At 55.8% G+C, this 11,345-nt stretch overlaps 1 protein-coding gene across 2 annotated transcripts; it reads left to right on the top strand.

Moving 5' to 3' along the window:
* The first annotated feature begins 1,741 nt into the window (after nucleotides 1-1,741).
* On the top strand, nucleotides 1,742-10,632 carry FDXR (ferredoxin reductase). Of its 2 annotated transcripts, none has more exons than XM_074319339.1 (12): nucleotides 1,742-1,907; nucleotides 2,631-2,728; nucleotides 6,188-6,283; nucleotides 6,489-6,611; nucleotides 6,824-6,937; nucleotides 7,226-7,327; nucleotides 8,224-8,331; nucleotides 8,581-8,665; nucleotides 8,796-8,995; nucleotides 9,049-9,247; nucleotides 9,868-10,038; nucleotides 10,168-10,632. In XM_074319339.1, the coding sequence occupies exons 1-12, from the start codon at nucleotides 1,829-1,831 to the stop codon at nucleotides 10,296-10,298; spliced, it is 1,506 nt and encodes a 501-aa protein (XP_074175440.1). In that variant the 5' UTR covers nucleotides 1,742-1,828; the 3' UTR covers nucleotides 10,299-10,632. The 2 variants fall into 2 exon arrangements, with proteins under 2 accessions (XP_074175440.1, XP_019601205.1); XM_019745646.2 differs by having other exon boundaries at nucleotides 1,743-1,907; nucleotides 9,076-9,247.
* The last annotated feature ends 713 nt before the right edge of the window (nucleotides 10,633-11,345 follow it).

Below are 11,345 nucleotides of genomic sequence, written 5' to 3'. Positions count from 1 at the left end.
GCCTGCAAGCCATAGTTTGCCTAGTTTGGGACAGGCACAAAACACAATGGCTTTATTAGAAATCAGAACAGTAGGAGGGAAGGGAAGTGACTAGAAGGGGGACAAAGTGTTCCTGGGGTGCTGGCCATGTTCTACTTCTTGATCTGTATAGCGGTTACAGGGTTACATCTTGTGATAATTCATCAAACCGTACACTTCTGATTTCTGCACTTTTCTATTTGTTATTTCAATTTAAAAAAGGTAATTAAAAATGATAAGGTAGTGTAACAAGTATTAATAGGGTAGAGTGTTAGGGGACAAGAAGGGGCCCTAACTCAGCTTGGGAGAGGATGGGTCAGGGAAGGCTTCTCCAAGGAAGTGTTTGACAAGAGGGTCCTTGGGAAAAAAGGAAGCTAAAGCTGGCATTAGGCTTATTGGGTCAGATGTGACCACAGATCCTGTCATTTAAAAGTATATTTTGTTCATCATGGATTTTTTTGCATTAATTTAAATCTTTCAAAATGTTGCATTAAAATATTATTTATCTTGATTCCTGAGGTTTTTGCACCCAAGGCAAGTGCCTCACTGCCTCACACTATTCCTGCCCTGATGGAACAGGGTCAGGATCTGGCTCTGTCTTTAGTACCCAGGGCAAGTCTCTCCTCCTCTGTTTCCTCATCTGTATAAAGGGGAGGGGTGAGGTGGGACAAGATCTCTGGTCAAAAAAGGGACTCTACATAAAGTACGGAAAGTAACCTCACAGGGTGATCTGATCATAAATTCCTAAATGGCCAGGCCATGGTACCCAGTCACACCCCAGGCCTGTAACTTCTTCAGCGAAAGGTTTTAAGCCAGGCCTGTCCATTGTTCTTGTGCATCTAGGTCAACACACCTTTGAAATGCCAGAAGTAATACCTTTGGAAGCTGTAATCACCCTCAACAAAACAGAATCCTAACTGCCTGTAACTCGATCCCCACCCTGCTTTCTCCCACTTTCACGTCATCTTCTTTACCTTCCCTCCTTAATTTCAAATGCCTAAAAGAAACTACAAAACTTATCCTTGGGAGCATTGTAGATCTTGCTTCTCAGCAATTGTGGTCAGTTTTGGCTCAAATAAATTTTTATAAAAATCATCTACAGTTTTAGGCATTTCTCATATCGACATCTCTAAAAGTTTAAAATTCTCCCTAGCCCAGGCTGGACCGCACCTTCAAAGGGGGGGGGTCACACCTGTGTAGCAGCCTAGCAGGGCCGCCAAGCTATAAACTTGGAGCCCTTTTTCCCACCCCCCTCCCAGAACTTCCGGACTCCTTGGTCATTACCCAATGGGCGTGCTTGAACCGGACTGCTGATTGGCAAGCAAGAAACCAGCTCAGGCAGAGGAGGACGCTATCAGGCGGGAGAGGCGGATGCGTCATCAGCCAGCGACGGGAGCCGCCAAGAAAACTCCTCTCTAATTGGTTCCCTTCTTGAGGCGATATTGAAACAGCGATGAGGATTCGCTCTCTTTTAACTCTAAACTCCAGAAAGTTGGAGGGAGGGCGAAGACTGGGGAGAAATTTTTTAAGTCACGTGGGGACCAGAAATCCTGGGTGGGCGGACCTTCAGCAGAAGTGGGTGGATCCGAGGGCGGGATCTCACCCCACAGGCCCTTTTGGAGGCGGGATTCTTTAGGGGACGGTGGTGGAGCCGCCCGGCTGTGCTTTCCTAGAGCGTGGGAGGCGGGATTTGGGGCGGGGCTGCGCCTATGGGCGGGGTCAGGGAGGGGCGGGGCCGGAGCCGGCGCTCAACGCGAAGCGCGGGGCAGTCGGGGAGAACAGATCCTTGTGCTGTTTCCTCCTCCCAGCCATGGCTCAGCGCTGCTGGCGCTGGTGGCACTGGTCGGCGTGGCCTCGGACCCGGCAACCTCCCGCCGGGAGCACCCCGAGTAGGAACAGTGCACCCCTGGGGCTGGATGGGAGCGCGGGGAGGCCTACGAGCGCTAAGGGGATGGTTGGAGCCAAGCTGGGGCAGAGCTGGAGAGGGACAAGAGAGGGGACCAGGGACGAGACTGGAAGGGTCCACTCATGCGGACGAGATGGGGGTGGTGTACCGGAGGCAGATGAGGGCCTGTGGGGTGAGATGCCCTAGGGTGAGACCATGATGTCCACAGATGTGAGAAGGGGTGAATGAGGGTGGTATGGAAGTCTGGGGCAAGAGAGAAGTCTGAGACGAAACGGGATTATAGGAATGAGGCAGGAGTAAACCCTCTGGTAGGGTTCTGTGGAGAGAGGGGCTAAAGAGGTGAAATGGGAGCATTGTGGGGAGATCCACAGCGGTGAGACTGGGATGACATAGGGTCCGTCGGAAGGATGTGGTATTCTAGCGGGGTAGGTAGGGAACCCCATAAGAAAAATGAAGTACTGTGTAGGGCAGTTTAAGAGGTGGGTGGTGGGGGTTGCTGAGTAGGCCATCTTCAGTGACATGTGTGAGATGTGGGTTTCTGAATGAAGACAGCCTTTGGGGTTCAGAGGAAGTAAGAACACTGCAAACACCAAAGCTTTGCCAAAAATGAGGGTGAAGCTTGGGAAGCTCCATCTTCTGTTTGACTCTGAAGTGGTTTGGGATTGGGGAGGGAGTGTTGTTCTGACCTCCCTGCCTCCCGTCCTAGGTTCCCGCCAACAGTTCTCCACGCAGGAGCAGACCACCCAGATCTGTGTGGTGGGAAGTGGCCCAGCTGGCTTCTACACTGCCCAACACCTGCTAAAAGTAAGCCATGCCCTTCTGGTACCCTCACCCACGATTCACCTGCTGCTCCAATCCTAAGGGCAGGCCCCACTCTTTTGGGTTTTAAAAGCAGTCCTGGATTCCTGATGGAGAATGGGCTCCCAGCCGATCTAGACAGGACTCTTTCTACTCATTTTGTCACCTACATCTGGGGCTCCCCACTCTAGGTCCTCAGCTATGAGAGAAGTGTGTCTACCTCATGGGCGATGGTCAGTGGTCAGTGGCAGATGGTTGGCTATGCCTCCTTGGCCAAGCCCTTCAGGGAGCTTGTGCAGACCTGTAAAATGACTTTATCCTGCTCCTCATCTTCCTGCCTTTCTCCACCATCTCCACTCTGTTCCCAACATCCTACATCTTGAGGCTCTACCTCTCTTGTTAGGGATTTCTGTAACTGTATCCACCTCACTGTGCTGTCCTCACCCATAGCTCCAGCCCTCCCCATGCCATGTTGTTCTTTAAGCCTGCTCTCCACCCACATGGCCTCCCCCAAAGGCCAGGGTCTCAAGGCTTATAGTAGTGGCCTTGGCGGGCGAGGCCCCAAGGTTACTAATTATCCTTGAGACTTTGCCAGACCTTGGACCTTAGTGGGAGGGAGGAGGGAGGGAGAACCATGTTGGGAGAGGAGGGGAGACCAAGGCTTACTAAGACATTGGGCAATGGCCTTGCTTTGAAGGAATTTGGAGTGTCCATGAAGAGACAGGAGAAATGATGAATATATTAATTATACAAACACATGTGCAGATAGTTAAAAGGTAGGGTGATCGACCACCCCAGTTTGCCCAGGACACAGGGCTTTCAGTGTTAAAACTGGGAGGGTCTTGGGGAGACTGGGATGAGTTGTCACCCTGCTGAAAAGGGACCTCAGCATGCCTTCTAAGCAACACAGGTAAAAGAGCTAATTACGATGATGTGACCAGCATGAGCTGAGGTAGGTGGGGATGAAGGTGTTTCCTGTAGAAGGTGCATTTGATCTGCAATGAAGGAGACCATGGGCTCAGGAGAGGGCCTCCCACATGTGGGGAGTCGTCCCCAGGCAAGCTGCCAGATTGTAGGACAACCCTGGTCTCTGTCCCAGAGCCCAGGGATTTCACAGGGACTGGTGAAGTCCTGGAGGGTTTTGTGTAAGGGACACTGTTAGCTGAGCCTGAATTTTGGGGAAGGGGGAGAGTGCGCCTTCCAGACAGGATTCTCAGTGCCTCTGAGGTGAGCAAAGGCTCTGGCCTGCACTCAGCTGACACGTACACGTGCTTTCCCTGTGGGAGGTGCTGGGAGATGGACACAGAGGCCAGTTAAGAGCTGGTCTTTGCCCACTGGGAGCTCCAAGATACATGCACGGCACATCTGAGGCAGTGGCACTTAGCTGAGTCAGACACTGTCTGTATAGCATCTCATCACATCCTCTAGACAACCTGCAGCAGGTGTCATGACTCCCGTTTCACTCCCCCAAGTGAAGACTCTGAGGCTGAGCGAGATTGCCCAAGGTCCCACCTAGACAGGAAAGGTGCTGGGATCTGAGCACAGGCAGCCTGATGGCAGAGCCCTCTCTTAGGCACCATGGCAGCCCATTCTGGAATCAATTACTGGACACCGACATGTCCAGGCATGGGCCCAGCACTGGGAACAGGTGTGAGCAGGACAGGCATGGTCCCCACGCTCAAGGACCTCATGTGGGGATTATGGAGAGCAGTGGAAGAGGGTTTCCACAATATCGTAGGGCTCTGGTGGTGTAAGCACAGAAACTGGGGTGGGGGATTGTACAGAGAGGGGCACCTAACTCAGCCAGAGGAGGAGATGGCCAGATTGCTGTCTGAAGGATGGAGCCGGTGAAACTTCCCCAGGAGATGTGTCTAGTGGGAAGGGAGAGGGTCCCAGATGGGAAGAACCTCAGAGAATGTTTTTGTTAGAAGGGGGACAGAGGAAAAGGGGCCCAAGATAGAGCAGCTGGAGGGTTCAGAGGGAGCTGCAAGGGTTAGGGAGGAGAGTTTTGTGGAAGATGAGGTCAGCCTGCGCCAGATAACCAATAAACATGTCCAGTGCATTTAGCTTTGTGGGAGGTGGCCTTGGAGAGAGCAGTGTGACCTAGAGGGAAAGATCCACAGCAGGAAAGAATGAAGATAAAGTGGGATTGTGTAAGGTATTGTCCACAGGCTGAGCAGTTTGAACTTTGTCCTGCGGCAGTGGACAGCCAGGAAGGTTATGAGGGTGGCAGTGCATGCGACAACACCAGTAATAGTAATGGTAGCTTTTGTTGATTGTACACGCACGTGGGTGAAGCCCTGGGCTAAGTGCTTCAGGTCTTGCTCATTTACTCTTGAGTGTCATGCCAGAAGGGATATTCTGTTGTACAGAGAAGTTAAGAAACATTCCTGTGGCACAGAGCCAGAGAGTGGTGGGGTCCCCGTGGCTGTTGACTCCAGCGCCAGAACTCATCCTGGGTACCCCATCAGTAGGGTTTGCAGGAGGTGGGGTGGGCGCCACCTGTGGCTGGGGTGGGTGGGTGGTGGGGCGCCAGGACTCGGGTGTAGGCACTGGAGTGGAGGGCAAAGGGGGTTTGGACAAAGGCAAGGAGGGGGGCAGGAGCGTTTATCAGACTGAGGGCGACTGGAGGGCATGAGCTCATTTGGCCCAAGTCCCCCTGAATCGGGGGTATTACAGCATGAGCCAAGATGGGGGTGCGAGGCAGGGCAGTGTCGTCTGTAGGAGCCCCAGCTGCTTGACCCAAACCTGCTTGTGGCCCAGAGTCTCTCACGGTCCTGACCTCCAGGATGCTTCCCAGCAACCCAGCGACGTGGGGTCATCTATCTCAGTTTACAAAGGAAGAGGCAGATCCAGGAACTTGCCAGTCATGTGGCTGGTTGGTGCCTGAGCCCAACCCTGTGCTTTCTCCATGGCCCCTCTGGGTGCCCTGGAGGGCAGGCCATGCGGACCAATGTCTGAATGAGGTCGTTTTTTCTAAGACTAGGGCCACTTCCATCTGCCTCTACCCCTCACATGCCCCAGCTGTGCCCCCGACTCCTTTTCCAGCTCGGCCCCCTTTCCAACAGGATGATCTTAGCGACTAGAGCTAAGGCAAGCATGAATTTCAAGGGGTGGTTCTCAAGTCACCAGCCTGGCTGGCCATTTCTAGAAGTGTCGAGGGGTTCTAGGGCAGAGTGGTGTGGCACGCCCGATTCAAGTAGAGAAAGACGCTCTCTTGATACGTCTTCCTGTTGGCCGAGGTTTCGATGGGCTGGCAGGTCTGAGCTCAGCTGCTCCATTCCTCTTGTCTGGCTCTCTACGCAGATGGGGAGTCAGGGGGCTCTCTTTCTCCTTGCAGAGGGTCCAGGCCTCTTTCTGTTCTCAGTCCACTGAGCTGGGCCCTCCTGCTCTGTCCGGGACGGGGAGGACCTGTAGGGGCCCAGCCCCTCCCTCAGCCCCACCTCCTGCCACCTTCTTCCCCAGCACCACACCCGGGCCCGCGTGGACATCTACGAGAAGCAGTTTGTACCCTTCGGCCTGGTGCGCTTTGGTGTGGCGCCTGACCATCCTGAGGTGAAGGTGGGTCTCTCTGGGCACGGAGAGGAGGTTTGGAGATTTCGGTCAAGGTGAGGAGGGAAGAGAGGCTGCCTGGCTGCATGGAATGACCCCAGGCCCTCTAGATGCCACCCAGGTTCCATCCTGGGGACATTGTGGGGTGAGAGTGGCACAGTGTGGTCCCTGGAGCTGCCTCATCCTCTAACCCCTCCCACTCCGGGGCCAGCAGAATGTCATCAACACCTTTACCCAGACGGCCCGCTCTGACCGCTGTGCCTTCCATGGCAACGTGGTCGTGGGCAGGGACGTGACTGTGCCAGAACTGCGGGAGGCCTACCACGCCGTGGTGCTGGTGAGTGCAGACGGTGGCCAGGCTGGGGATGGGGATTGGGGCAGGGCAGCAGCAGGAGGTGGTGGCTGAAGGATGCATGTGGGTGAGGCCCAAACCACTGGGCGCGGGCCAGCGTGGAAGCTACGGAGTTGGAGCTGAGGGAGGCCCCTGGGAGCCCTGTGGGGGCTGCCTGGTCCCTTAACTGGTGGTGAGGGCTCTGGATCTTTCCTCAGAGTTATGGGGCAGAGGACAATCAGGCTCTGGAAATTCCCGGTGAGGAGCTGCCCGGTGTGTTCTCGGCCCGGGCCTTTGTGGGCTGGTACAACGGGCTTCCTGAGAAACGGGAGGTGAGTTGGGGGAGCACTCCCACTGCCTCTTCCTCCTCCCCCCTCAGCCAGGGCTGGAAGAAGGAGGAGCCACCATCCAGGACTGGAAGGCTCCCAGTGAGATGAGATGTGAGACATCAGGCTGACCGAGGTGGGAGGTCACCTGTGAAAGGCCTCTGGGAAGGTGGGGCCGGGGGGAGGGAGGGAGACCTGAGTTGAGGCTCAGGTGAGTTGGACGTCTCAAGTGTGGGGGAGCCTGAGGGCTATGGACAAAGGCTAGGGGAACCCTATGCAGACCTCTTCCTCCAGCTGGTGCCGGACCTGAGCTGTGACACAGCCGTGATTCTGGGGCAGGGGAACGTGGCTCTGGATGTGGCCCGGATCCTGCTAACCCCACCTGAGCACCTGGAGGTGAGTGGGTAGGTCCGGGGCTGGAGGGATGGAGGTGAAGTCACACTGCGGGGAGGGTGCCCCTGCTTCAGGGTTCAGGCCACATCCCTTCAAGCTGAGCCTCAGTTTCCCCTTGGTGTCAGGCAGAAGTCTTTTGAAAATCAGCCCATGAGCTTCATGTCACACCATTTCCTTGTCACTTTCAGAACTCCAGCTCTGTGGGCCTTTAAAAAACAGTACTATTCAGTGTGCTGCAGGACCTTTGCACATACCACTCCTCTGCTTAGAACATTCTTGACTCACCTCTTGCCAGTTAATCTTTCAGTTCTTGGCTCAATTGTCCCTTCCTTCAGGAAGCCTTATACCCTCCTCTCACAGACTTTGTCTACTTTTTCCAAGCATGTTGTCACCACTGTAATTTTACATTTATTGATGAGTATTTGATAAGTATCTCTCTCTCCACCAGATCAGAAGCTCTGTGAGGGCATGTCTCTTGCACCGTTAACACCTGCTACGCCCTCTCCCCCTGTTCCCTGCGTGGTGCCCTGCACCTAGTAAACCCTTTTTGAGTGAAAGAGCATGGGCCTGGTTTGCTGCTACCGTGTTTCTGTTGCTACCAAAAATAAGACCGGGTCTTTTATTAATTTTTGCTCCAAAAGACGCATTAGGGCTTATGTTCAGGGGATGACCTCCTGAAAAATCATGCTGGGGCGTATTTTCCGGTTAGGTCTTATTTTCAGGGAAACACGATTAATTGGAACCATTTGCAGAACTGGCGGCAGTGCTCCATATGGCCACCAGGGGGGGGCAGTGGTGCATTTCGGGCTACCAACCTTCTCAGGCTCACTCAGGGTCGGGACATGACTAAAAGGAGAGGCTCAGTGTTGGATGACTTTAAGGTCCTCCTTTTGTTCCAGAAAACAGACATCACGGAAGCTTCCCTGGGGGTACTGAGGCAGAGTCAGGTGAAGACGGTGTGGATAGTGGGCCGACGAGGACCCCTGCAAGTAGCCTTCACCATTAAGGTGCTGGAGCCAGAGGGAGAGGGGCCAGGGTCCTAAGTGGATGGTTTGCCCTTGGGAGGTGGGGAAGGGCAGAGCCCCTGGGGATAATTCTGCCTGGGGTGGAAGAGGGGAGCTAGGTGGAGGCCAGTTCCTCCTGCAGTGCTGGGTGATGGTGGTGTCCCCTAGCTGGCCTGGGCTCTGGGGCGGGCTCCAGAATGAACTGTGCTCTGGGCCTGATCTCCTCCCCCACTCCCCACCCCCACCCCCAAGGAGCTTCGGGAGATGATTCAATTACCAGGAACCCGGCCCATTTTGGATCCTGCAGATTTCTTGGGCCTCCAGGACAGAATCAAGGGTGAGGGGCCCCGGCCTGGCCCCCCAGCTCACTAAGGAGGGGATGGTCTAGGTCAGAGGGCTTGGGGAGGGCATTCGGGGAGAGGACTGTAACCCAGGCACAGCCCTGAGCTGTTCTGCATTGCTGACAGAGGTGCCCCGCCCAAGGAAGCGGCTGACAGAACTGCTGCTTCGAACAGCCACTGAGAAGCCAGGGGTGGAAGAGGCTGCCCGCCAGGCACTGGCCTCCCGAGCCTGGGGTCTCCGCTTTTTCCGAAGCCCCCAGCGGGTGCTGCCCTCACCAGATGGGCGGCGAGCAGCAGGCATCCGCCTGGCAATCACCAGACTGGAGGTAAGTCTCCTGTTACCCAGAGACACCCCTGTTGTCAAATCTCCCCACCCCAGCCACGTGTTGCTCACACTCCCCAACAGGGTGTCGGTGACGCCGCCCGGGCAGTGCCCACCGGAGACATGGAGGACCTCCCTTGTGGGCTGGTGCTGAGCAGCGTTGGGTACAAGAGCCACCCCATTGACCCCAGTGTGCCTTTTGACCCCAAACTTGGGGTCATCCCCAATATGGAGGGCCGGGTTGTGGATGTGCCAGGTGAGAGGGTGTGGGAAGGTTAGGCACCAAAGTATGGTGGGGAACAGGGAGGCTGGCATCCCCTGGGACCATTCACATTCATTCATTCATCCAGTGGTGTGCACTAAGGAACTGCTCTGAGCCAGGCCCTGGGAGTCTGGGTCCTGGGGCCCAGCCCCACCCTCCTCCTGACCCCAGGGTAAGTTCCCAGTCTAGCTGAGATGCCCACGTGTGTCTGGTTATTAAGTCATTCAATTTACTGAGGCCTGTCCTGGGCTAGGCCCTGTGCTCATTGCTGGATTTGGAGATTAAACAGCAGCCCCTGTCCTCAGGCAGCTTCCAGTCTGACTAAATATTCACACACCTGTCTATTCCTTCAGGAAACATTTCCTAAGGGCCTGCTGAAACTGGAGGTGGGCAAGACCCAGCTCCTGGTCTACAGGGAAACTGAGGTGTAAGGGGGGAGGGTATGGTACAAACAGGTTGAGACAAATCCGGGGTGGTGAGCCAGCAGCTGCAGTGGGCCCAGAGGACTTAGGGTGTACCGCTGTGTGTACGCACATCTACACTGGGGGCTCGGGCTCGCCAGGCTAGTGTCCAGCCGCCTCCCATTTTCTTACCCCTTCACTACCCTCCCCCAGGCCTCTACTGCAGTGGCTGGGTGAAGCGGGGTCCCACAGGTGTCATCACCACCACCATGACTGACAGCTTCCTCACCAGCCAGACGCTGCTGCAGGACCTGGAGGCGGGGCTGCTGCCGTCCGGCCCCAGGCCTGGCTATTCGGCCATCAAGGCCCTGCTCAGCAGCCGAGGTCTGAGCCCTGTGTGAACTCCTGGGAAGTGGAGTGGGTGGTCCCTGGGCCTTTCCTCTGTTTGGGGTTTGCTCTGGGCTGGGATGGAGGAGGAGGATGAGGTAGTGATTCATCTTTCCTCTGCCTCAGGGGTCCGGCCCATCTCTTTCTCGGACTGGGAGAAGCTGGATGCTGAGGAGATGTCCCGGGGCCAGGGCGCTGGGAAGCCCAGGGAGAAGCTGCTGGATCCTCAGGAGATGCTGCGGCTGCTGGGGCGCTGAGCCCAGCTCCCAGCTGGGCAGGGAGGGGAGGAATGCTGCACAGGGGAGAGGGGCCTGGGCCAGTGTGATTGGGACGCTGCCCCACAGCTGCATGCCCTGCCTGCCCTGGCATGGAGCCTTGGCTGCCTCTTTTCCAGGGGTCTCTGAACACTTACCCCTGCCGGAAGGTCACCCTTGCCGGTGTAGCTTTAACTCTCAGCGAGGAGATAACCTCAGTTAGGGATGGGTGCAGGTACACGCTGACTTTCCTCCCTCCCACCTCTCTCCTGCGGACTGTGAAGGGTCACCAGGTCAGGAATATACTGAAAATAAACCAGCTACAAGGGAGAACCAATGGTTGATGTGCCTGCGCCTTCTTCTGGAGCCTGGGGTCACCTTCCAGCCACAGTTCCCCTCTAGCCCGCAGGTGGCGCTGCAGAGCGAACTCCTGGCTCAGGGACCTCGTGGAGGGGGGTTTGGTAGCCAGCCCTGGCTCCTACCCTCCCTTTCTCGGCTTGGCCCTGCTGCTAAGGCCTGCCTGCCTTCTGCCCACGCTGCAGGCACCCTAAGGCCCTGGCCTGCTTGCTCTGTTGGCCCCACTGCCTGGTGCCCTCCCTGGTTAGCCCCTGGTAGAACCAAAAGAAGAAAAGAGAAAAAGTGGGAGCGAGGGGACTGGGCAGCAGCTTGCCCCAGTCCCTCCCTGTGGTCCCCACACCTCTGGTGCGAGTCCCCCATTCTGCTTCCAATGCCTTGCACGCCTCATCTGTTTCCAGCCAGACCAACCAGCCTTTTAAAAGCAGTACTAAACTCTCCGTAGCTATTTGCAGTTTACAAAGCATGTTCATCGTTTAAATGACAGTCCCCAAGATGCTGGCCTCACTTTATAGACTGGGGGAATCCTGGAAATTATCTGGCCCAAGGTCATACAGCTAGTGAGCTTTGGACTCGAACCCAGGACTCCTGGCCGGTGTTTTCTCTGAGGCCGCTTTGGCCCTGAGTGTCGGGTCTGGGGACACAGTCCTGGAGAGGGGATAAGGGACCCAGGCATCCGCACGCCCATGGAGAGGA

Source organism: Rhinolophus sinicus, linkage group LG15 (assembly GCF_036562045.2).
Source record: "Rhinolophus sinicus isolate RSC01 linkage group LG15, ASM3656204v1, whole genome shotgun sequence".
NCBI lineage: Eukaryota > Metazoa > Chordata > Mammalia > Chiroptera > Rhinolophidae > Rhinolophus > Rhinolophus sinicus.
Note: the sequence above shows the minus strand (reverse complement) of the source record. Positions and strands in the feature narration are given on the sequence as shown.

Coding starts and splice junctions, on each gene's coding strand:
- FDXR (XM_074319339.1), top strand. CDS start 1,829: ATGGCTCAGCGCTGCTGGCGCTGGTGGCACTGGTCGGCGTGGCCTCGG. Junction 8,666..8,795: donor CCTCCAGGACAGAATCAAGG/GTGAGGGGCCCC, acceptor CATTGCTGACAG/AGGTGCCCCGCCCAAGGAAG. Junction 10,039..10,167: donor GGCCCTGCTCAGCAGCCGAG/GTCTGAGCCCTG, acceptor CCTCTGCCTCAG/GGGTCCGGCCCATCTCTTTC.